We start from the raw sequence: 27980 nt of genomic DNA, 5'->3' as shown, positions 1-27980 counted from the left end.
TTGTAATGTTTTATATACAGATGAATGATTGACGACTATAAATATTTTCTCTGTGCAGCACCTTATAGTTTGGGGAAGAATGATTGTAATCATTTATGATTTTTCTTTGGAAGACTAAGGTACCAGAGACATTGAATGCTTTACTTACGACCTGACATGACTCAATTCCATTTTTGAAAATATGAACAATTACTCCATACTATCAATGTAAAAATGTCATGCTTGTGTGTATAAACAGTACTGTGTTTTACTTCTAAAATAGTACGAACCTACTACATGTATAGCAAAGAACAGTATAAATGTGTTCTACCACTAATAAAACTGGAAGTTTGTTTTAACAAAAAGACTATTATACCTTATATCTAATTGTGAATGTAGCTTTACAAACAATCAGTTTATATCTTAAGTAAAGTTAAATTCATTTGATGAGGATTTTTTACATTTTAAGACTGAATTTAACAACCAGGCCAGTAACTCTAATGGCTAAATATCCAAACTGAATGAACAATGAACCTTGGTAAATTTGACAATAAACCACAGGAAGGCCTTGTTTATTTTCGTCCTTCCATGCCCACTGAATATAACGATAAAAAATATGCTGAACTTCATCTGAGTAAAACTGGACATCATGTGGCAATTGACATCATAATGTTCTCTCACAGGTACCCACATCAACCATTGTTCAATATACAATGTTGTGACATCCTTGTTTGTTAAACTGACAAACAAATCAAGTGATATTAGAAATGAAAATTAAAGTATTAGAAAGTTTTTGAAGTATACCTGTGTCATAATTTATCACCCTCTACCTTAGTATTAGATTTAGTATCACTATTAATGATTCATAAAATCCCCGAGTATTTCTGCATCAAGAAAAATAATATGCTGTACTTTGGGTTATTTTGTTTATATTAAATAATTGGCCCAATTTGCAAATCCTCACAGAATTTCAATAAATTATTTGCCATGTAACATTAACACTTGTGCTTGCAAGCTGTTGCTGCTGAGGACTGTCAAACACGTTTGTAATGTCAGATTTATAATGTCCATTCTGTTAAAGGTTTCACACCTGTTCATACAGTGCTGCATTTCGACTTCAAAATACTTTGCTTATTCAAGAACTACTTTAAACTTCCAATTCAAAAGTTCATTAGGTATCTCAAAAATCAGACATCATCTTTCCCCTATCTCACTATTTCTCAGAAAAATTTATTGGGGGTATATCAATGAAATTAGAATTTATCATCGTCTGTCGGCTCCGGAGTTGCCATTGACAACCTACTTGCTGCTCTCTTCTGCATAATTCCTTCCTTCTCGAGTAAATTACTTTCTGTCACCTACAAATGGAAGAGGATTTATTTCAGACTTACAAAGATTTAAACCAAATTTTTACAAGTGAAATGATCGGCTGTGTCTAATATGTCATTTGTCACTGTCATCCAAGGAAACAGTTAATTAAAGCATTTTGTTTTGACCTGTTGCCAAAATGGGTTCAATTTACAACATTTTAAGCAAAATTATCAGAAGAAAATAGACAGTCTGGTAGGTTTTGATGCATTTTATTATCACAGATACAAAGGATGAGGGTTGCAGAGTAAAACATAATCAAAACACAATCGTTAAAAACAATCTTGTAAAATCGGTAAGGTACATTCATTTAAAACTAAATTTCCTTTTCCACACAGTAAAGACAGTTAAGAGCAGAACTGAATCAACATGACTACACAAGATTTTCTTATATTTATGGAAAAGTACCTCATATTTCTGTTGTTAGCTACTCTAAAAGTGTGTTTTAAGACATATCAACCACATTGAGACTTCCCAAAAATAATACCAAGAATCACTAGTACGATTCATGAAGTTTTCAGAAGTCTCAATGTTGTCAATACCAGTATAAACAAACAAGAAATAACATTCAATCCTTTAATATCTTTTACTTTCATACTTACGGCTTTATCAACACTTTTGTAATTTTCTACTTTGTCAGAGAGAGCTATTCTACGTATGATCTTTGGATGATCCCTGATAAGCCCCGCCTTCCTCATTTCTGCATCTATCTTTCTGAGCAGTATCTTTCGAGCATTCACTGCTGGATGTTGAACATCATCGAGTTTCCAGTTGTGCGTATTAATGCGCAGTTCAGCTGGTACCAGTTTGTGACCAGGTCTGAAAACAATATTGCACAATGTGAAAAAAGAAGAAATAGCCACTAAAACACAGAGAAAGCAGTTTTTTCCTACAAAACTTACTTATGACTAAGTTACTCCACTATTTTACATCTTTGGAACAAAGAGCTCATGAAAAACAAATTTTTTGCAACCTATCTTATACATAAGCAACTTTACTTACACATTAATAAAATTAGTAATTGTGACAATATAACGGTAACACTACTGTTTAATCAAGCATATCCTGTACATTTTTTTTTATAAATTTTAGGTTTTATTCTGCAAGATTTAAACATACAATTACATCTTTCAAAGGTCTCAGATGGTAGTCTCCTTGAATTCACAAAATATCTTGAATATTATCAGCTGTATGTCCATAATTGTATTTTTCCCATTGTAAAAATCGGACAAAATCACAGTTTCTAACAAGTGACTGAGTATTGCAGTGGCAATACAAAAGTCTCCTACCAGTGGAAAACTTTCAATAACATTTCTGTGCAGCACTAAGATAATCCATCAATGCACAAAAACGTTATGGAGCAGAATCAATTTTTATTTGACCTTTCAATAGTGACCTTGACCTATGACCTACAAGTATAACTCATGTATATGCATAATCTACATATTGCCTTCTATTCACATACCAAGTTTTATGAAAACCTAGCTTGTATACTTTACAAGTTATTGCAGAATCCAGTTTTGTGGATGAACGGATGGCTATCCCTCCGTGTTCAAATAGCAGATTTAGCTTATTTTGGTACATGTACATTTCCAGGCCATCCCTCTTTTTGCCCAGATATTAAATGAAGATCATACCATGAACCATTTATTCATAATTAGTCACTGTTATGATCAATTTGCATGTTATTACCATACAGCAAAACTTAGTTTAGTTTACTTACAAAGTTGTATAAGTCTTCCACATGGCTCGCCGGTCTTCATACACATTCTTATCTTGAAATGATACAATGAACATCTTGCCCAATTTCTGAAAACAAAGTTCTTCTTTTTAGTTCTTCATGGAGAATTTTCATCATTATTTTGTAGCCATCATCTACAGTTTACAGCCACACCTCCCATTTGAGGCGATCAAACTACAGTAAAATTCCTACTTACGACCACGCCGAAATTACGACCACACCGCTAATACGACCGATTTTGCAAAGAACGGAATATCTCCTTCTTAAAACCAGTGGTCGTTTGTCCGAAAATGCGACCAGACCGCTAATCCACTAATGCGACCACCAATTTCAGAACTGTTTGATTTTTTCACACTTAATTAATCACCGCAATTACGACCACTCAAATTTTTCTGTATGTTACCGCAAATCTCCGCGGGAATAACACGTGCGACATCGTGTTAACATGCTAAGCGAATACATTGTGTATTTATCCATTAACAAACAAGTCTTTTAAACGTTATCAAAACAACGTATCAAATTGTTTGATTGTCTGACATTGTTATTTAAAGATGTTTGGTGTTTTACATCGCTATTTTAACGTAAGAAATTGTTGAAATAATTAATTTGTTTGTAATTAGACGAATGCCCGCTGATCGAATTGACTGGATTAAAACAGATTTAATTAGATCTAAACGGTGATTGTTTGTTATCATTAATGTAAATACGTTTGGGATTTCAGCGGAGAATGAAGTTTGAAAAGGTTTGATATTGTTGTTATTGTCTTTAATAGAACAAAATTCAAATCATTATCAGTTAAGTGAGTCCTTAATTAATACACAGTTTGATCCGTAATTCTTTGATTAACACAGTGATCAAGTATTTAAGGCTAAAGAAATTAAAGAAAATAAAGCTACATATAAACTGAACACTGTGTTTGCCATTATTGCGTCTTGATTGTATTCCAATGTGTTATTATCTGCCAGACCTTCCCCGTATAGCCTTGTCCACTAATCGGACCAGACCGCTAATAAGACCAATTTTACAAAGAACCATGGGTGGTCTTAATAGAGGAATTCTACTGTACTTACTAGGGATGGGAACGAATATTCGAATATTCGAATATTCGGAAATCGGTCGAATATTCGAATATGAAAATCAAATTCGAATATTCGTAAATTATTGTATATTTTTGTTCAAAATAAGTATCATTGATTTTGGGCAATATGAGCATGCTAATTCTACAGAATAAAACCATGTCATGTTTGTTTAACGAGTATCAAAAGATGTCCAATTAACAAGAAAATAGCAATGCATAATTGGCAGGGGCCATCGTTACGGATTAACAGTTTGCAACAGGCGTCATTGTGTCAGATGCATGTCAAAAGATGTCCAATTAACAAGAAAATTGCAATACATAATTACCTGGGGTCATCGCTACGGATTAACAGTTTGTATTAGGCGTAAATGTGATATATTTATATCGTTTTGTTCATTTTTACTGGCGCCTGTTTTATGTAACAAGTTGTAGAATTTTTTTTTTCGAAAACAATACCAAACTTGTAGATATTGCCGATCTTTTAACAATATTTTGTACGACGTTTCAGACCATCCGCAGAATCGGTTTTCATCCGCAATCGGCCGTATTCGAATTAACTTTTATAATAAAATCAAGATAACATGACTGATGCATAAGTTGATGTTGAAGGAGGTTTAAGTTTGCCTTACTTGCTTTTTACACGACGTTTTAAATTTTTCAAATGGCGGCGGTAATACAACAGCGCGTCACGTGTTTAAATGGGGCGACCTGCTATTTTTAGATAAAATTGCGACGGTCTAAATTATAATCGTTTTGATTTTTTGTATTATTTAGAAGCTAAAACACTGAATTAGTTAAATATGTTCATGATTATATTGACAGAATCGTGAAATAAAATGCTAGGATCGGCGGGTTTTGCTAAGTAGGATCGGGTTACCCGAAGCAAACATTTTTTGGCCTTATTACGTACGATGATCCACGCTGTAAACAAATGAATACGTTGTGTTTATGCCAATCACTTAATAAGAATTGAAAGCTTCCATTAAAGCAAACCGAATATTCGAATATATTCGAATATGGCAAACCGAATATTTGAATATTGATTTCAGTATTCGTTCCCATCCCTAGTACTTACATATATTCAGAACTGGGCATTGGCAATAGAATACACCTCTCACCTTATATTTGTTGGAAAATAGAGAATTTGAGGAAAGGGAAATATTCATGATTCAGATTAAATTTTTTAAGTTATGGACATTATAAGTCCCTAGCTTATTTTGCAAGTACACTCGTTTTAACAGTCAGACTACTTCCCCACATAAAGAAGGTAAACGGTTTATTTGATTGTTTGACTGTAGTATTTCCGCTCTGCAACAGCTATCATTTGACCTAACCATCTGTGTCTGTACTGTTTTTTTTCCTTCACAAGTAAATTACAACTGCTTCACACAACACAGAGGTTGAAGACAAATTACTTCAAACACACCGTCTTCTGACAAATCCTCATAGAAAACATATGGCACATCCCGGATCTTGCTCACCTCATGAAATCCAATAATTTCTTAATATAATATTATGAAATGCACAGTTAAAGACAGTTAAATACACAGTTCTATGTGACAAAAATAAGCCCTTGTTGTATTTATATACAACTGATAAACTCACCCTAGCGAATACCACACAATGGATTCTTCCTTCAAAGCAGACGACAGTACACTCCGAGTCAGGAGGAGCTTGGAGTAGATTCTCATCCACTATACAACCTTTGAACACATCGTCTGAAATATATTACAAAGGCAGAGATTTCAATCTACTTATTTGTTCAAAAATTGCTACACCATTTTGTGTTTTACAGAAGACTAGGTAGAGTCAGTACTGTCTTCCCATGCTAAATCCCAGAACAGTGCAACTTTCAAATTTAAAACATGTACTAATATTTTGTAGTATTATGTTAAAAAAAACTCAACCAATTATAAGTCACAGTCACAAATTCTTAAAGATTAGGCTATTCAATAATATATAGCGAAATAAAACTGAAAAGTGGCCAATCCACAGAAAGCTGAATGTGGGTGAAAGTGAAAATTTACCTGAATTATTCATATTTCTGTGTTTTAGTAATGCCTAAAAAGTACTGTTCTAGTGTTTCCTTTAATTAAAAAAAAAAAAACATTACAATTTAAGCTGACTTGTCCAGTGATCACCGGGACCCAGTCCACATGACATCATGGTAGAATGGTATAGTGTACCACTCTTTCGACTGGGAAACCAAACATGTAGCCTTATGAAATACTTAACTTACTTTCAGTGCACGTAAAGGCAGACAACTCTGTCTGAATTTATTGTCCTGTACTGCATGTGAATGAGAGAAGGTAAAAATTTGGATAAATTTTAACATTCTGGGTTTATCAAATCAACAAACCAATCAGTATCAATGGTCTGAAGCCTAACCTTAATCACTCACTGCTCACTGTAAGCAGATTGGTGGCCTACGACCATTTCAATAGGAACTCAATGATGGAGAAAGCAATTATATATCAGCCATACTTAACATTCCCTTTTAGAAAATTCAACCACTATGGGATACTAGATGGATAGGGTATAAAAATTCTTGACTATCACCTTTATCCTCATCATCATCATCTTCTTCATCATCATCATCATCCTGTACAAAGTAGACTTTCTTTTGACCTACTTTTACAACAGGTTGTCCAGTTGTTAAGGATAAGCAACGAAGAATCCCGTTGAAAATGATGAACATGTACTCTGAACCTGTTGGTCCAAAAGTTCTTGTAATCTGCAAATAAATAAAAATATATATATTTTTTAAGACACATTTTCAAAAATATTGGTAAACATTTAAATGTGTTTTTTTTAAATATATATAAATATTCATGGACGAGTTATTTTCATGAATTTTAAGGTTGAGTCAATCAACAAACTTAAATCCCAATGAACAAGTAAAATTTCTGTTTATTTTATGTTCAAAATTTGAAATCCACAACTTCATATTCCCACAAAAAATAACGTTTTGGCCGAAACCAAGAAGTTTTGCGCAATGAAACTAACTGATTTCACAGTATACAGATAAAGAGGTCTTTCAACTAGCTTACAGATCAAAGTTTCTGCCAAGATGCCTATGTATGTCTAAAACAATGTCTAGACAGGATATTGGGCTTTTCAGCCAACATAAAGTTTGAAATTTATTATTCAACTTTTAAACTGCCGGGCAGAAGATTTACGTCAAATTAAATGACATTTAGAACAGGTTTTCTTTCGTTATTTTTGACAAAAGGAAATTTTAAAGTGATTCCATGGATACAGGAACTTTTTATCTATATTAACACACTTTTACTCTACACAATATGTACAACAGCCATAATCTGTATCAGGCACATTAACATATCTATGTAAACAGCACTGGTTTATCACTTATAATGTTTAATATAAACTTGTATCTGTTCTAAATTTTTGGAAATTTTGAAGTTAATCTTGAGGCATCTTCCATTTTAAATGCAACAAATCAAAAGAAACAAAAGGTAAATAATGACTCAAACAAAATTTGAGTGCAATAGCTCTACCTATTTTTTTGAATAGTCAGCTAACAAAAACTTACATCGAGGGATATGATAGTTTTGGTAGTCATCAAAGTATATTCAGACATGGCAAGTTCAATATCTTTACGGAAATCTTGTAACTCCATCTTGACAAGGTCAATGATGAAAATTGTGATGTGTGGTCCTGAAAATGAACAAGAGGACCATGATGGTCCTGAATCGCTCACCTATCTCCACATGACCCAGTGTTCAACTGAGTATGACATCGTTATTTCTATTATTTGACATAGTGACCTAGTTTTTGAGCACATGTGACCTAGATATCATCAAGATAAAAAATTCTGACCAATTTTCATGAAGATCCATTGAAAAATATGGCCTCTAGAGAGGTCACAAGTTTTTCTATTATTCAACCTAATGACCTAGTTTTTGAAGGCACGTGACCCACTTTTAAACTTGACCTAGATATCTCAAGGTGAACATTCTCACCAATTTTCATGAAGATCTCGTGAAAAATATGGCCTCTAGAGAGGTCACAAGGTTTTTCTATTTTTCGACCTATGACCTAGTTTTTGACCGCACATGACCAATTACGAACCTGACCTAGATATCATCAAGCTGAACATTCTCACCAATTTTCATGAAGATGCATTTGAGAAATATGGCCTCTAGAGAGGTCACAAGGTTTTTCTATTTTTTAGACCTACTGACCTAGTTTTTGACCCCACGTGACCCAAATTTCGAACTTGACCTAGATATCATCAAGATGAACATTCTGACCAATATTCATGAAGATCTCATGAAAAATATTGGCCCTAGAGAGGTCACAAGTTTTTTCTATTTTTACATCTACTGACCTAGTTTTTAACCCACGTGACCCAGTTTCGAACTTGACCTAGATATCTTCAAGGTAAACATTCTGACCAATTTTCATGAAGATCCATTGAAAAATATCGCCTCTAGAGAGGTCACAAGGTTTTCCTATTTTTAGACCTACTGACCTAGTTTTTGACCGCACATGACCCCGTTTCGAACCTGACCTAGATATCATCAAGGGTGAATATTCTGACTAATTTTCATGAAGATCCATTGAGAAATATGGCCTCTAGAGAGGTAACAAGGTTGTTCTATTTTTAGATCTACTGACCTAGTTTTTGACCCCACATGACCCAGTTTTGAACTTGACCTAGATATCATCAAGGTGAACATTCTGACCAATATTCATGAAGATCTCATGAAAAATATGGCCTCTAGAGAGGTCACAAGGTTTTTCTATTTTTAGATCTACTGACCTAGTTTTTAACCCCACGTGACCCAGTTTCGAACTTGACCTAGATATCATCAAGATGAACATTTGACCAATTTTCATGAAGATGCATTGAGAAATATGGCCTCTAGAGAGGTCACAAGGTTTTTCTATTTTTAGACCTTATGACCTAGTTTTTGACCTACGTGACCAGTTTCGAAACTTGACCTAGATATCATCAAGGTGAACATTCTGACCAATTTTCATGAAGATCTCATGAAAAATATGGCCTCTAGAGAGGTCACAGTTTTTCTATTTTTAGATCTACTGACCTAGTTTTTAATCCCACGTGACCCAGTTTCGAACTTGACCTAGATATCATCAAGGTGAACATTCTGACTAATTTTCATGAAGATCCATTGAGAAATATGGCCACTAGAGAGGTAACAAGGTTTTTTCTATTTTTAGATCTACTGACCTAGTTTTTGATCCCACATGACCCAGTTTCGAACTTGACCTAGATATCATCAAGGTGAACATTCTGACCAATATTCATGAAGATCTCATGAAAAATATTGCCTCTAGAGAGGTCACAAGGTTTTTCTATTTTTAGATCTACTGACCTAGTTTTTAACCCCACGTGACCCAGTTTCGAACTTGAACTAGATATCATCAAGATGAACATTCTGACCAATTTTCATGAAGATGCATTGAGAAATATGGCCTCTAGAGAGGTCACAAGGTTTTTCTATTTTTAGACCTTATGACCTAGTTTTGACCCTACGTGACCCAGTTTCGAACTTGACCTAGATATCATCAAGGTGAACATTCTGACCAATATTCATGAAGATCTCATGAAAAATATAGCCTCTAGAGAGGTCACAAGGTTTTTCTATTTTTAGACCTACTGACCTAGTGTTTGACCCCACGTGACCCAGTTTCGAACTTGACCTAGATATCATCAAGGTGAACATTCTAACCAATTTCATGAAGATCTTGTGAAATATATGGCCTCTAGAGAGGTCACAAGGTTTTTCTATTTTTAGACCTACTGACCTAGTTTTTGATGGCACGTGACCCAGTTTCGAACTTGACCTAGATATCATCAAGATGAACATTCTGACCAACTTTCATAAAGATCCCATGAAAAATGTGACCTCTAGAGTGGTCACAAGCAAAAGTTTACGGACGCACGCACGGACGGACGCACGACAAGGTTTTCCTATTTTTAGACCTACTGACCTAGTTTTTGACCGCACATGACCCAGTTTCGAACCTGACCTAGATATCATCAAGGTGAATATTCTGACTAATTTTCATGAAGATCCATTGAGAAATATGGCCACTAGAGAGGTAACAAGGTTTTTCTATTTTAAGATCTACTGACCTAGTTTTTGACCCCACATGACCCAGTTTCGAACGTGACCTAGATATCATCAAGGTGAACATTCTGACCAATATTCATGAAGATCTCATGAAAAATATGGCCTCTAGAGAGGTCACAAGGTTTTCCTATTTTTAGACCTACTGACCTAGTTTTTGACCGCACATGACCCAGTTTCGAACCTGACCTAGATATCATCAAGGTGAATATTCTGACTAATTTTCATGAAGATCCATTGAGAAATATGGCCACTAGAGAGGTAACAAGGTTTTTCTATTTTTAGATCTACTGACCTAGTTTTTGACCCCACATGACCCAGTTTCGAACTTGACCTAGATATCATCAAGATGAACATTCTGACCAATTTTCATGAAGATGCATTGAGAAATATGGCCTCTAGAGAGGTCACAAGGTTTTTCTATTTCTAGACCTTATGACCTAGTTTTTGACCCTACGTGACCCAGTTTCGAACTTGACCTAGATATCATCAAGGTGAACATTCTGACCAATATTCATGAAGATCTCATGAAAATTATGGCCTCTAGAGAGGTCACAAGGTTTTTCTATTTTTACATCTACTGACCTAGTTTTTAACCCCACGTGACCCAGTTTCGAACTTGACCTAGATATCTTCAAGGTAAACATTCTGACCAATTTTCATGAAGATCCATTGAAAAATATCGCCTCTAGAGAGGTCACAAGGTTTTCCTATTTTTAGACCTACTGACCTAGTTTTTGACCGCACATGACCCAGTTTCGAACCTGACCTAGATATCATCAAGGTGAACATTCTGACTAATTTTCATGAAGATCCATTGGAAAATATGGCCACTAGAGAGGTCACAAGGTTTTTCTATTTTTAGATCTACTGACCTAGTTTTTGACCCCACATGACCAGTTTCGAACCTGACCTAGATATCATCAAGGTGAACATTCTGACCAATATTCATGAAGATCTCATGAAAAATATGGCCTCTAGAGAGGTCACAAGGTTTTTCTATTTTTAGATCTACTGACCTAGTTTTTAACCCCACGTGACCCAGTTTCGAACTTGACCTAGATATCATCAAGATGAACATTCTGACCAATTTTCATGAAGATGCATTGAGAAATATGGCCTCTAGAGAGGTCACAAGGTTTTTCTATTTTTAGACCTTATGACCTAGTTTTTGACCCTACGTGACCCAGTTTCGAACTTGACCTAGATATCATCAAGGTGAACATTCTGACCAATATTCATGAAGATCTCATGAAAAATATGGCCTCTAGAGAGGTCACAAGGTTTTTCTATTTTTAGACCTACTGACCAAGTGTTTGACCCCACGTGACCCAGTTTCGAACTTGACCTAGATATCATCAAGGTGAACATTCTAACCAATTTTCATGAAGATCTTGTGAAATATATGGCCTCTAGAGAGGTCACAAGGTTTTTCTATTTTTAGACCTACTGACCTAGTTTTGATGGCACGTGACCCAGTTTCGAACTTGACCTAGATATCATCAAGATGAACATTCTGACCAACTTTCATAAAGATCCCATGAAAAATGTGACCTCTAGAGTGGTCACAAGCAAAAGTTTACGGACGCACGCACGGACGGACGCACGGACGGACGACGGACGACGGACACCGCGCGATCACAAAAGCTCACCTTGTCACTTTGTGACAGGTGAGCTAAAAAAAAGAAAATAAAACATGTGCTCAATTTTCAACACATACTTAAACTTGCAATTTTCCACTCCAAATTAAGAACTCATAATTATCTTTTGCTAATGCAAAAAGAAAGATTTTTAAGTATATTTGTAATTGCATAGTAGCTTTCATATAATGCAAAAAACTATCGACCATTTAAGTATTGATCAAAGAACCTTTTTTTAACTATTCGTCAGTAAAGCTGAAATATACCTACATCGAAACAGTTATGATAATCACATGATTCTCACAGCTAAACTGTGGTAAGTACATGCCAAAGTACAGAGTAAGAGAAATATTACTGTCAACAAACAAGATTAATATCGTTCAATTTCAACAAAAATACACACAATACTGTTAATGTCATACCTTTAGGAGGGTAAGGTCCAAACAATAACATTACAATTAGTTCTGTGCTTGTTGGAGACCCTGCAATACATACAATTCTTGTGCATCTCACCTGCAATCAAAAGTTGTTTTTTTCTTTTTAACATCTGGGTATGACTTCTGAGAATAAAAAGCACACTTTATTTGATCCAAATTGACAATTTATTTTGATATTAAAGACCACCTGGTTAACTCATCTGAAAAGCACAAGACAAAAACAGCTAGAGATCAAGATTCACACAATGTTAGCATGACAATTTGACTGAAGATGTTAGATATTAAGTCATTTTGTGGACCACTTCCAATTCATGAATCAAATTATTCAGCTATTTGCAGAACAAAGAGAGCATTAGTCAATAGTCCTGGTTAACCCTTACCCTTAAATTTCTATAATAAACCTTTCCATCTTTCAATATGGATAGTACCATTAACTGTTAAAAGGGGTGCTCACCAAAAGATACTGACTAAATGGTGAACAGAGCAGATCATGATCAGACTGCATGGATGTGCAGGCTGATCATGATCTACACTGGTCGCAAAGGCAAAATCAATCGTGCCCAGCATATATATAACTGAAATTTTGTGTAGTTTATGATTTTTTATTATTAGATTGGAAAGAGTTCAGCTAATTTGAATAACTGAATTTGCTACCTCAAGGTTGAGCGTTGCACACCTTTACAAGGCATGTGCTTTTCTTAAGAGTGCATTTACATTAGAGTATTTTTTGTGCCTTCTGGAAATCAAACTAGAGCTAGCACTGAATGTGATTAAAACTCTTGAGATTGCTTTCATACTGAAAAGAGGGTTTGATCTATTGACCTGGATCTTACACTGTTCATTTCATTCTGATAAGGTAAATAATTTATGCTAGTTTTATGAAAATCCTTCCACCAGTTCAGAAGATATGGAGGGGACATGAAATAAAGCTGTATGACCTGTGACCTCCAAACATGAGCTTCACTTTGAACTTAATGACTCAAGTACACTGGAACCCCTTTATAACGCTGTCAATGGAGTCCAAGACCCGCGGATCTAACGGGGTTAAATTTATAACGCGGGTTGGCCGTATATGCAATACCCCACCCACCCGTAATGCATTAGAAGTATTTTGAACGCTGCTTCATGTTGTATGAAAAATTCTATGCATATCAACGGGACATTTATTTACCTTATATGCTACTGGAGAATATGAAACAAGAGGACCATGATGGTCCTGAATCGCTCACCTCTTCCCACATGACCCAGTTTTGAGTATGACGTCATTTTTTCTATTATTTGACATAGTGACCTAGTTTTTGAGCTCATGTGACCAAGTTTTGAACTTGACCTAGATATTATCAAGATAAAAATTCTGACCAATTTTCATGAAGATCCATTGAAAAATATGGTCTCTAGAGAGGTCACAAGGTTTTTCTATTATTTGACCTATTGACCTAGTTTTCGAAGGTATGTGACCCTGTTTTGAACTTTATTTAGATATCATCAAGGTGAACATTTTCACTAATTTTCATGAAGATCTCAAGAAAAATATGGCCTCTAGAGAGGTCACAAGGTTTTTCTATTTTTATACCTACTGGCCTAGTTTTTGACCGCACGTGACCCAGTTTCAAAACTGACCTAGATATCATCAAGGTGAACATTCAGATCAATTTTCATGAAGATCCATTGAAAAATATAGCCTCTACAGAGGTCGAAAGATTTTAATAATTTTAGACCTACTGACCTAGTTTTTGACCGCAGTTGACCCAGTTTCAAACTTGACCTAGATATCATCAAGATGAACATTCAGATCAACTTTCATACAGATCCCATGAAAAGTATGGCCTCTAGAGAGGTCACAAGGTTTTTTTATTATTTGACCTGCTGACCTAATCTTTTATGGCAAGTGACCCAGTTTCAAACTTAACCTAGATATCACCAAGGTGAATATTCTGACCAATTTTTATGGAGATCCATTGAAAATTATGGCCTCTAGAGTGGTCACAAGGTTTTTCTATTTTTAGACCTACTGACCTAGTTATTGGCCGCACGTGACCCAGATTCAAACTTAACCTAGATATCATCAAGGTGAACATTCTGACCAACTTTCATGAAGATCCATTGAAAATTATGACCTCTAGAGTGGTCACAAGGTTTTTCTATTTTTAGACCTACTGACCTAGTTTTTGAGGGCACGTGACCCAGTTTCAAACTTGACCTAGAAATCATCAAGGTGAACATTCAGACCAACATTCATACAGATCCCATGAAAAATATGGCCTCTAGAGAGGTCACAAGGTTTTTCTATTATTTGACCTACTGACCTAGTTTTTGACGGCACGTGGCCCATTTTCGAACTTGACCTAGATATCATCAAGGTGAACATTCTGACCAATTTTCATGAAGATCTCATGAAATATATGGCCTCTAGAGAGGTCACAAGGTATTTCTATTTTTAGACCTACTGACCTAGTTTTTGATCGCACGTGACCCAGTTTCAAACTTGACCTAGACATCATCAAGATGAACATTCACACCAACTTTCATACAGATCCCATGAAAAATATGGCCTTTAGAGAGGTCACAAGGTTTTTCTATTTTTAGACCTACTGACCTAGTTTTTGGCCGAACGTGACCCAGTTTCGAACTTAACCTAGATATCATCAAGGTGAACATTCTGACCAACTTTCATGAAGATCCATTGAAAATTATGGCCTCTAGAGTGGTCACAAGGTTTTTCTATTTTTAGACCTACTGACCTAGTTATTGGCCGCACGTGACCCAGATTCAAACTTGACCTAGATATCATCAGGGTGAACATTCTGACCAATTTTCATGAAGATCCATTGAAAATTATGGCCTCTAGAGTGGTCACAAAGTTTTTCTATTTTTAGACCTACTGACCTAGTTCTTGGCCGCACATGACCCAGTTTCGAACTTGACCTAGAATTTACCAAGATGAACATTCTGACCCATTTTCATAAAGATCCCATGAAAACTGTGACCTCTAGAGTTGTCACAAGGAAAAGTTTACGCACGGACGGACGACGGATGCTGCGCGATCACAAAAGCTCACCTTGTCACTTCGTGACAGGTGAGCTAAAAAAAGATCATAACGCTGTGTCAGCTTCCCATTTCGTCGAGATTCTAAAAGAAAGTTGAAACTGTGTATCCCGGAAATAAACATGTAAACTATGTGAGAAACATGCGTCATGAAAATTACAATGCAGTAGCTTAGCTGAAGAAGTTTTTAAACACATGGAATAATAAAAGTATTAAGAGAGAAAAATTTAAAATTTGTAAAAATAGAATATGGATAAAATAAAACAGAAAACTGTTAAAATAAAACAGTGTTATCTAAAATGTGAGAATGGGATGATTACAAAAAATGGCTGCATTTTATTACAACAAGAGGACCATGATGGTCCTGAATCGCTCACCTCTTCCCACATGACCCAGTTTTGAGTATGACGTCGTTTTTTCTATTATCTGACATAGTGACCTAGTTTTTGAGCTCATGTGACCCAGTTTTGAACTTTACCTAGATATTATCAAGATAAAAATTCTGACCAATTTTCATGAAGATCCATTGAAAAATATGGTCTCTAGAGAGGTCACAAGGTTTTTCTATTATTTGACCTATTGATCTAGTTTTCGAAGGTACGTGACCCTGTTTTGAACTTCAAGGTGAACATTCTCACTAATTTTCATGAAAATCTCATGAAAAATATGGCCTCTAGAGAGGTCACAAGGTTTTTCTATTTTTATACCTACTGGCCTAGCTTTTGATCGCACATGACCCAGTTTCGAAATTGACCTAGATATCATCAAGGTGAACATTCAGATCAATTTTCATGAAGATCCATTGAAAAATATGGCCTCTAGAGAGGTCAAAAGATTTTAATAATTTTAGACCTACTGACCTAGTTTTTGACCGCAGTTGACCCAGTTTCAAATCTGACCTAGATATCATCAAGATGAACATTCAGACCAATTTTCATACAGATCCCATGAAAAGTATGGCCTCTAGAGAGGTCACAAGGTTTTTTTATTATTTGACCTACTGACCTAGTTTTTTACGGCATGTGACCCAGTTTCAAATTTGATCTAGATATCATCAAGGTGAACATTCTGACCAATTTTTATGGAGATCCATTCAAAAGTATGGCCTCTAGAGAGGTCACAAGGTTTTTCTATTTTTAGACCTACTGACCTAGTTTTTGACCGCACATGACCCTGTTTCAAACTTGACCTATATATCATCAAGATGAACATTCAGACCAACTTTCATACAGATCCCATGAAAAATATGGCCTTTAGAGAGGTCACAAGGTTTTTCTATTATTTGACCTACTGACCTAGTTTTTGATGGCACGTGACCCACTTTCGAACTTGACCTAGATATCATCAAGATGAACATTCAGACCAACTTTCATACAGATCCCATGAAAAATATGGCCTCTAGAGAGGTCACAAGGTTTTTCTGTTATTTGACCTACTGACCTAGTTTTTGAAGGCATGTGACCCACTTTCGAACTTGACCTAGATATCATCAAGGTGAACATTCTGACCAATTTTCATGAAGATCTCATGAAATATATGGCCTCTAGAGAGGTCACAAGGTTTTTCTATTTTTAGACCTACTGACCTAGTTTTTGACCGCACGTGACCCAGTTTCGAACTTGACCTAGATATCATCAAGACGAACATTCAGACCAATTTTCATACAGATCCCATGAAAAACATGGCCTTTAGAGAGGTCACAAGGTTTTTCTATTATTTGACCTACTGACCTAGTTTTTTAAGGCACGTGACCCAGTTTCGAACTTGACCTAAATATCATCAAGGTGAACGTTCTGACCAATTTTCATGAAGATCTTGTGAAATATATGGCCTCTAGAGAGGTCACAAGGTTTTTCTATTTTTAGACCTACTGACCTAGTTTTTGACGGCACGTGACCCAGTTTCGAACTTGACCTAGATATCATCAAGGTGAACGTTCTGACCAATTTTCATGAAGATCTTGTGAAATATATGGCCTCTAGAGAGGTCACAAGGTTTTTCTATTTTTAGACCTACTGACCTAGTTTTTGATGGCACGTGACCCAGTTTCGAACTTGACCTAGATATCATCAAGGTGAACATTCTGACCAATTTTCATGAAGATCTTGTGAAATATATGACCTCTAGAGAGGTCACAAGGTTTTCTATTTTTAGACCTACTGACCTAGTTTTTGACGGCACGTGACCCAGTTTCGAACTTGACCTAGATATCATCAAGGTGAACGTTCTGACCAATTTTCATGAAGATCTTGTGAAATATATGGCCTCTAGAGAGGTCACAAGGTTTTTCTATTTTTAGACCTACTGACCTAGTTTTTGATGGCACGTGACCCAGTTTCGAACTTGACCTAGATATCATCAAGATGAACATTCTGACCAACTTTCATAAAGATCCCATGAAAAATGTGACCTCTAGAGTGGTCACAAGCAAAAGTTTACGGACGCACGGACGCACGGACGCACTGACGCACGGACGACGGACGACGGACACCGCGCGATCACAAAAGCTCACCTTGTCACTTTGTGACAGGTGAGCTAAAAATGGGCATGCTTTCTGATTTTTTATCCACTCAAATTTTCATGTCACCCGCTTAATTGGTGCAAACTATAACGGTTTGATAGTTGACTGACCAATTGTTATGCAAACAATCTAATTTTAACACGGTCCTGACTGCCTAAATGTCACATGCCTACATGTTTAACAAAGGTGTTATGCAAACAAGTAAGCCAGGGCGTCAAGTGCTTTTGGGAGTCAAAAATATAGGTAGGATCCTGAAATATAGGTATTTGGGGGCCAGAAATATAGGATTATATAGGTTGCTTATAATGAAGAAAACAAGTCAGACAAGTGTTTTATCCTCCTCCACCACCTACCAGCACTCTCTTTTATTAAACATAAAATACAAAGGAACAGAAAAAGTGGCTACTTTTATGATTTTAAACAAATAACATTTTAACATATATCTTACTTTCATAATAAACTATTAATTCACCAACAGACAAAACTTTACCAATACTGGTACTCAAATCAGTTTAACAGGGAATTAGGCAAACCAAGCCATATTGCTAACAACATATATCAGTACATTGTTAATACAAGTATAAAATGTTGAAGAATTTGTCTCAGTCCAGCATTATCACACTTTATGTCAGTTTTGCACAATGTACAGTGACCATAAGAGTCACTCTTCCCCTTGACACACCATAATTTCAGTTCATGTCCATTGCCACCTATCTCGAAACTGACTCTTATTAGCAGGCATTATGAGGCTTAATTATGAAACATTAAGGCTTGTTTATTCTGAAAACAAAATAAAAACATGTGCATTTCCTATTCACATTTTTATACATGAAAGCTTTAAGAAATGGAAAATATTCCAGTTGAAAAAAGAACTTCCATTACTTAAAGCTTTCCTAAAGCTGGGCTGGGCAGGGTTGCTACACCTGAAAGGAATACAAATTTCAATGCCTAAAAGGTAACAGCATATTTATAAACTCAATTATCATAGAATTACTTCTTTTTTAATGGTTTGAATGACCTTTGTATTCCTTGCTTACCACAAAATTTCCAGGTTATAGGTATTTTGGCAAAATATAGGATTTTATAGGTTATTATAGGTAGAGGGCTAAAATATAGGAAAATATAGGTAAATATAGGTAACTTGACGCCCTGGTAAGCTAGCAGATGATTATTGATTTTTGTCACACTTGTCATGGTAAAGCTGTTAAGGTACACAGGTAGTTTTATCGCTGGTTATGATCAAAATAAATTACGTCCGCGAGCACCGATTTTTTTTGGAAAAAAAAATTTGGATTTTTTTGTTTTGGTCTTGGAAAATTCAGGAGCCAAGAGCGTACAGCACTATACCTAATACCACGGTATATTGAATAGCGTTATAAAGGGTTTCGAGTGTACTCTGATCATCATCTAAATGAGGTAAACAACTGACGCTAGGTTTTATGGAATTTTTTCAAGCAATTAAGAAGATATGGAGTAGAAATGAAACAAAGCCATATGACACCTGCCCTCCAAAAGTGACCTTGACTTTAGACCTTGACCTGGATCATGCTCTCTGATCATAACCTTGAAGAGGTTAATTGATGCTAGTTTTTATAAAAAAAATTCCAGCAGTTTAGAAGATATGGAGGGAAAACAAAATAAAGCTATTTGATCTTTGGCCTTCACGTGTTCCTGAACCTAGTGACCAGTCATGTGTTATGCTTGTGAATGCTTACTTTGTATGTTGGGGTATAGAAATTCTTGAGTTATGGCAGTGAGTGTATGTAGATTACAGTAACAAACACAACTTACTTTGACAGGTTTGTATAATCTTGTGATATAAGTTGACAACTGATCTGTTTCTTCATGCTTATATACCAGATGAAACATAGCTCCTGTCTCTGCTATAACCCCTCTGGGGGCAAATATTTGTAGCTGAAAAATAAAATACAACAATTTTACTTTATCTAACAACCATACATAGCATGTGTATAGTTTAAGGAACTAAATCCCTGCCAGTTAAATCAAAATCACAGACTTGCAAATCCTATTAAATTTATTCAGCAACAAAAAACTCTTTACCAGTTTACATTTATTACTTTTGCAAGATATACTGTCTAATAAACTAAATTTGAAAGTCTGCATTATGGCTTTGCTTAAATAAACAATTTCTTAAAAATCAAAGAAATCAAACAATTTGCACAACTAAAAATCTTTAAATATAACCTACAGCATGCAAAACCAAAGAAATATTGCTTGATGTTCTTATGAAAATTTCAGATCTTATTTTATCTGGTTAAAATCACAACTTTCACAAAACCTCTATTTACATTAGCTACATAATTTGAGCCGTGCCATGAGAAAACCAACATAGTGGGTGTGCGACCAGCATGGATCCAGACCAGCCTTCGCATCCGCGCAGTCTGGTCAGGATCCATGCTGTTCGCTAACAGTTTCTCCAATTCCAATAGGCTTTAAAAGGGAACAGCATGGAGCCTGACCAGACTGCGCGGATGCGCAGGCTGGTCTGGATCCATGATGGTCGCAAACCCACTATGTTGGTTTTCTCATGGCACGGCTCATTTATCTTAGCCAGTAATAACAATGAACAATAATCCTACATTGACTTCATCTTCATCTATATATTCTTCATGCCAGGGATCTCCAAGCTGCATGTTGTCTAGTGTGTTCTGAACTGAAATATAGAACATCACTTTAAGTTTCTCAAAATGTGTATCTCAGTTTCATTTATAGTCACCATCAGTTAGCAATATTGGTGACCTGTCCGAAAGAAAACTGTTAATTTTAGATTTAGGAAAATAGTGCTAAGATATATTGTGAAACTGTTTACTTTTGTAGGCATAAATCTCTTTGTGGCTTTTACAAAAAGCGATCAATTCTATAGGACATGAACTTGTGGAATTCTTTTTTTTTTAAGTTAAAATAATGGAACATTTCTTATTTGTTGGTATTTAATTTTGTGAAATACTGATGTATCTGGTTCCATCAAAACTTAATGATCTTGAGCGATTTAGATAATGATGTGGTTACCACGAGAGGGTGGAAATATTGTCCTAGGTGAAAACAATAGCATGAAAATAGCATACATGAAGCTATCAACTGAGGGACAGACATATGAAAGTAGATATATAGAATTTACCTCTTCTTCTTTGAGCAGCTATCTCCTGTCTGGTTCTCGGCTTCTTGCCTTCTGCAGTCTGATCTGTGAACACAACCTGCCAAAAATAGACATCAACTCAAAGCAATCGTAATTATCTGTATATTTCGGAAAATTATGGTCAATCTGCTCTTTCACAACTGCACATGATTTTAGCCTAGGATATTCCAGCATTTTTTTCCATTGAGTAATACTGAATATTTCACTTAAATGTCTGAACAAACTTCTAGTAATGGTTAAAATACAGGATATCAAGGCATTTATTACCTGGTTGCAATACATGTATATCTTTTACATTTTTATGGAACTTACATCATTTGACAAGTTCATACTTACAAGAGAAATGTGTAATAACTGTTATGGTACCACCATAAAATTAAATCCAAATATCAACACTGCATTAAATTATTTAAAAGTCAGAGTTATTTTTTCAATTTTATGTGTTTGTCTTAAGGTAGTGGACATGTATGATAATTGGTAATTTCTGTCCAGTTACGTTGTGATATTAGGTCTCAGCATTCTTCACATATTCATATAAGCTCATATGAACAGATGGTTCTCCATTCTTGCTGAACAATGCAAAAATCACACAAGGAAAATAGTAGCTGAAGGGAAATATCCAATTCTTATTAAGGTGTAGTCTGCCACCTTAAAGTGATAAATAAAACTTGGGTTTTGGCAAAGCAAAATATCGTTCATCTGCAGCACAATTTGCTGCAAATCTTTACCAAATTATTACTTACCCTTTAGAGAAATAACATTTGATGCTGACAATAAGCTGGTAATCACAAAAAGAAGTGCATTACCTTTGGTTTATCATTTCCAGAAACTTTGTACATGATTTTGGATGTTTCTATCTTATATTTTCTTGAAGGAGTAAACCAGCCAAACGAGGATTTGTATTTGCTGAAAGACAAAAGCAATATCACCTGACTTAATTGCAAATGTACAAATACATGAAGCCAAAGGGAGACAAATTATTTTGGATATTGTGGTTTCATCAATCCAAGGAAAATCCATTTATTTTTTATCTGTAATTTCTTTTTTATATCTACCACATTAAATTTTTGTCTCCATGACATGTTTTAAAATTTAAACCGAAAATAATTATGCCAACATAACTGAATGATTTCAAGGAATGTAAATTTCAGACAATATCTTTATTTGTTTCAGTGTATAATCAAAATATCTTCCAATGAGTGAACAAAAAGGGGGCATAATTTGGCCAAAATACATGTCAGAGTTATGGGACTTGACCCAGTGAGGTAGGTAATTGATCTAGAAAAAGTAAAAATAAGTTTCAAATCTATATGCCTTTTAGTAATAGCTGTATATACTTGCATGCAAAACTTAACCAGAATTTTCTAAGTCCAAAAGGGGGCATAATTTGGCCAAAATGAAGGTCAGAGTTATGGGACTTGGCGCTATCAACTAGTTTTATAACCCCGAAGACACATGTGAAGTTTCAATTCAATATCTGCATTAGTTTTGGAGATAGTAACTTGCATGTAAAACTTTAACCAGAATTTTCTAAGTCCAAAAGGGGGCATAATTTGCTCAAAATACATGTTAGAGTTATTGAAATTGACCCAGTGAGGTTGGTAACTGACCTAGAAAAAGAATAAATAAGTTTCAAAGTTATATGCCTTTAAGTGATAGCTGTATGTACTTGCATGCAAAAACTTAACCAAGGTGTGACGCCGACGCCAGGGTGAGTAGAATAGCTAGACTATTCTTTGAATAGTCAAGCTAAAAATGTAAGATATGGTGTTCATGATAGATATTTTTGCCTTAAGGTATTAGATCACTAATAGAAATGTTTACAAAACGGCCTTTGCCTGGTATATTCTGAAAGGTAACCGTGTTTTGCACTATTTTGCAATTTTTAAACAACTCTTACCGTGCTGTTTTTTTATAAATTTTGTATAACCTATGGTATCTCCTCAAGCTCATGTAGAGATAAATTTCAAAGTGATAGCCACTATCCAAAACGTTTGCAGAGAACTCATTTTACCATTAATTTTAATAAAAGAAACATCAAACTATTGGTAAACAATTATAAAACACAAAATAAAAATGTCAATATCATTTTTTCTATGGTGCCTCAGGTAAACGGATTTAATGAGACAAAATTCATACATCAACATTGAAAAAATAAGGCCGAATGCTGTGTTTCTGTTTTGAATTTTGCTTACTCCATTTAAAAATAACCTTAGGGCAGACGTAAAACCTACCTAAATTTCTTTCACAATATATAATCTAAGAGTGAAAACAAAATATAGAGATCTTTCACCGCATGTAACTCAATATTTTTAAAGATGTGTAACTCTACCCCTTCTATTTAAGTAGTAAATTCACTTTGAACACCAAGAAATCGCTTATAAGATTCATCTTTTTCCATTTTTGTACAAGAAATCAATAATAAGTCTTGAAAGAAGTAAAAACTTACTAGAAAAAAAGGAAAATAAGAAAAAAAAAATTTGGTCCCAGTAGGGTTTGAACCTACGCCCCCCTAAGAATTACAGTAAAAGTAGGTTTATGGTAGGAATTGAATACTCTTCAAAAAGGAGGTTCTCTATAAGTGATCTACTACCTTAAATGTAAGATAAACAAATTTTCAACTGATGTATATTTAAACTAAATTTCACCCATTTTACAGTTTCTTACCACAAAAAAAATATATTTCACACTGCAAACATACAATTCACTAAAAACATGTAATAGAATGTTTCAATGTTCTATTAATGGCCTTTCAAAATTTTTTACTCATTGTTCTCAAAAATCATATTAACAGTGACCAGATGGTGGAAGATTTTGGACTGAGTGTAGTTCTCGTATCAAATACATCATCTCACTGATCACTTCATTCAGCCAGTTCATTGGTCACATCATGATAAAATGAAATTTTTCAGTAATCATAATACGTTTGTTTTGCAAGTGTACAGTATAGAAAACCAGCCAATCTACAAACAGTTGACGGTTACAGTGAAACATAATGTAGACAATCACAGGGTAGGCAGAACTTGTTCAATATCAGTATTTTTACCTGGTGTATTTCCATTTGTTAATAAATCCTTTCTGGTCCACTGTAATTAATGCATTGAGGTACTGTACAAATCCTATATATATAATGTTCTTCTTGTGTCCTCGTAGAAGCTCCGCCTCCACGTTTTTACCAATGGTGTTTATATTTGCTGCCTCCTCCTGCAGATATACAAAATGTGAAACTATACAGTCAAACTTGTATTAACCATTATCCTGCTATATTTCTATAATGGACTGGTCCGTCATTCAATTTGGACAATACCATTTATTATTCGAAGGGGTGTTCACTGAAAATTTACTGACTGAATAGCAAACAGTGCAGACTATGATCAGCCTGCACAGATGTGCAGGCCGATCTTGGTCTGCACTGGTCGCATAGGCAAAATCACTTGCCACCAGCAGTCTAAGGGTTAATCAGCTAGCCAAGGGAGTTACACACAGTGTCTGTTTAAGGCAGGTGGCTGTTTAAGTCAAGTTAAAATTAAAACAGTCAATCTGGGAATTTAGTTGACTGGCTGCTTAAGGCAAGTGGCTGCTTGATACAGGTTGACGTTTAGGCAGGTTCAACTCCAGTTGTGAAGTGTGTCAAATGTGTGAACTTTTCAAAATATATTCTGTTCCATTGCTAATGAATAAATGAAGTACTGTTGATCAAGTATATAGTTATTTAATCGTGTCCGAAGACAGTTCAAACTAGTGTCTCGAGGAAGCAGGAATAACTTTACAACTGTTGGCATCTTGATATCACTTGATAGAATGTAACCAATGGCAACATTTTGCATTTGTGCTAAGCATGAAAGAGTTCACCATACATTGAAATTTTCCAGGCTTTACAAAATTTGTTGATTCTTCTTTCATATATTAAGCATACATTTTATACGACCTTACAATAACTCATTTGATCAGGAAAAATAATATATTCTAGTATACTTCAAGTGACATCGAACTGCTAAATACTTTTACACTATCATACTATACCTCTATAATGAGAGAAGGTTTATATATTCTTGGCACGTCTGTTGGACTATCCTCTTCATCAACATTTGCAGGTTTCAAGGCATTCTGTATGTTACATTTGAGAAGGTCTCCATTCTCCAGGCTTACAATCATATCATTCTGAAATTATCGTAAGAATTTATGATTTCAGTCAAGCTCAAACTTAGATGATTCAAACACTGCCCTTTGCTCAAACACATTGTCAGGTCTCGCCAAAATCCCTATGTTGTATATTGTTTCACTGGCTCAAACCATCAATTACTCGAACAAATTATTCCGGACCCACTGAGTTCAAGCAAATGAAATTCAATTGTATTTTGAATTGTTTATACTTGTTGGGGACTAATTTTCATGGATTTCATTGCTGTGTCAATCTACAAAATTCAACCCAAATGAACAAGTAATATTACTATTCATTTTATGTTCAAAAGTTGAAATCTATGATTTCATATCATCAAGAAATAGCCATGTTGACCAAATACAATGAGACTTTTGTCCACACAAAATTAAATGACTTCACATTATTTGAAATTTTACACTCTTCAATGCTAAAGGAAAGTTCTTTATCAAAGAAATTATACATACTATACTCATAATTTGTTCAGGTTCTGAAAATTGTGACATAGGCATAGTAACGGGTTACTGCTGTTGACTATAAATAAGCTCACTTCCACACAGTACATACCTGAGTACCAAGGAATGAGATGGAAGGGAAAAATGCAGCTTTCTCAGGGGCCAGCCCTACATCATCTTGTGCTGCTTCTTCTGCTAGAGCACCTGTTCATATATAATCATACATTATAGGTCTGTATTCATTCTGTAATCTATACAGTACAAGACATTCAAACTGTGACACAGAAATGTTTGCGATTTTTGCTAATGGCCGGTAATGATTAATCACAAAATTTAAGACAAGCTCAAGTTTATGCCAAACAGCACATATACTATGAAATATGATCACTGAGATATTGAAAAAAGATTAAGAATTGGTAAAAATAATATATTGAAATAAAAGAGGTAAAAACTGCTTGATTTTTACCATTGTTTATTGGTAATTATTCATCTATCATTTCTATATAAAATTAACAACTTATAACATATTTTTATCAAGATTTCTAGCCTTTCACTTCCTGCGAGACTACCCTTGTCTTGAAGGTCTGTCTTTAGGCAATCAAAATATACCCAAAAAATATGGGGTTAACCATAATGCAGTGAAACCATGGTCACGTGACTGAGACACGTGATGAAAACGCTAATATTGCGTAGGTAGACATCAGGAAATACCTACTTTCACTTTCATTTTACAAGGCAGCTTCAGATCAACTTTTGAAGCATATAACGTAGCTTAAAATCATCTGCGGACATTCCTTTTTACAATCAAGCATCAATAAAGCTTATATCTGGCATGAAAATGGCCTTTACTAGGCGGGAAAATTGCACTATATATTGATATGGACTACATTCGAGTGGACCACGGAGGCATATCCGGCTAATTGCCCCCTTCATGCCTATATGTATCACGGTGGCGATACCCTGGGTATGCAGGGGAGCAAAATGGCGGCGGAATCTCTCGATTCAGGTAACATTTTTCATTATTACTGTCTTAATACTTAACCAATTTTAACGAAATAAAGACGAGTGCCCGCTCATAAGAATACTACATCCTCGGCTATAAAGCTAGGGCTCCTGGGTTTCGTAGTTTTTGTGAAAAGTGCAAAGGCGCATTCTGACGGAAAAAATGCAACTGCTATGTAGGGGGGCATTTTTCTGAAAATGACTAAATCAGCTATCCCTGTGTGTTTCGAAACACGGCTTGTGGGGCGGAACCGGGCTTGACATTTTCCAAAGCTGTTGTAGAACTTTAGCGAGTGAAATCGCCAGTTTTCGGCAATTCCAGGCGATTGAAAGGAAATGCTATGTAGGGGAGGTGTTAACATTATGTTGTGTGGGGGAGCTTTTGATATGTGGGGTTGACTTAACTGGCTGCTAGGCTGCTACAGGCACACAGTGATATGATCATTTGATACATAAAGTATATATAATATGGATAGAAATTATCTCAGTGGAAAAAAACCTTTTCAAGGATTTTTTATTTTGAGGGTGGATATGAAGTAAACATATAAATGCCTTCTACGGACACATTAGGGTACATATATGTGGAACAGATTGTCAACTCCGTCCGCTCAGATTTGTACTTGTATTTTGATAATATTCCCTGTTTTTATCCCCGTATCCGTTAAATCCGGGACAATATCTTTGTTGGCCTCTCTCTCTCTCTCTTTCTCTCTCTCTCTCTCTCTCTCTCTCTCTCTCTCTCTCTTTAAAATATGAACTCGGCATTCAAGATAACTTTTTCGAGGCCAAACATTTAGCAAATTTCTTTATGAAATCCTTCCATATTCACACATCCCATTCATTGTACATGCCCATTACATTGGTAAATAAACATTTGACCTTGGTCTTCGTTTTGCCATATTTACACGTCAAGCACATAGCTCTTTTTCCAGCCTCATATTTCAACGGGGGCATTGTGCTTCAAAAACACATCTTGTTTTCCTTACTTTTCTCATATACTTATAGCCAGTTAGCGTACTCCATGCCCCACCTACCAAATATTTTATTTTGTTTTCGGTGCTACGATTGCCGTAGCAGCAATGTTTCCTTATCTAATTTTCTGATTAACCGTTTTAACTTTGGAAAAAATGAAGAAGAACGTCTTGGTATATTTATTAATTATAGCGTAAACAGAAATATATAGTGAAAGCCAAAATCATAGCATGATATTTCAAACCGAATTGTTGTAAATTGTTCCGGACAGAAATTTAGCCTGTGTATGTGAAAGAGTTTGACC

At 35.3% G+C, this 27980-nt stretch overlaps 1 protein-coding gene across 1 annotated transcript; it reads right to left on the bottom strand.

Moving 5' to 3' along the window:
- LOC123554408 (uncharacterized) lies at positions 1-27658 on the bottom strand. The gene is made up of 15 exons (XM_053547116.1): positions 27610-27658; positions 25815-25906; positions 25112-25249; positions 24135-24292; positions 21895-21994; positions 21071-21146; positions 20532-20605; positions 19723-19845; positions 12351-12441; positions 7720-7844; positions 6726-6900; positions 5772-5884; positions 3071-3156; positions 1950-2166; positions 1-1337 (listed from the first exon to the last, which is right to left on the bottom strand). The coding sequence occupies exons 1-15, from the start codon at positions 27656-27658 to the stop codon at positions 1233-1235; spliced, it is 1722 nt and encodes a 573-aa protein (XP_053403091.1). The 3' UTR covers positions 1-1232.
- Between the last annotated feature and the right edge of the window lie 322 nt (positions 27659-27980).

This window comes from Mercenaria mercenaria, chromosome 7 (assembly GCF_021730395.1).
Source record: "Mercenaria mercenaria strain notata chromosome 7, MADL_Memer_1, whole genome shotgun sequence".
Classification (NCBI taxonomy): domain Eukaryota; kingdom Metazoa; phylum Mollusca; class Bivalvia; order Venerida; family Veneridae; genus Mercenaria; species Mercenaria mercenaria.
This window is presented reverse-complemented; position numbering and strand designations above follow the sequence as displayed.

Coding starts and splice junctions, on each gene's coding strand:
- LOC123554408 (XM_053547116.1), bottom strand. CDS start 27,658: ATGCCCCCGTTGAAATATGAGGCTGGAAAAAGAGCTATGTGCTTGACG. Junction 19,846..20,531: donor TAGATGAAGATGAAGTCAAT/GTAGGATTATTG, acceptor TTTATTTTTCAG/CTACAAATATTTGCCCCCAG. Junction 6,901..7,719: donor AAACTATCATATCCCTCGAT/GTAAGTTTTTGT, acceptor ATTTATTTGCAG/ATTACAAGAACTTTTGGACC.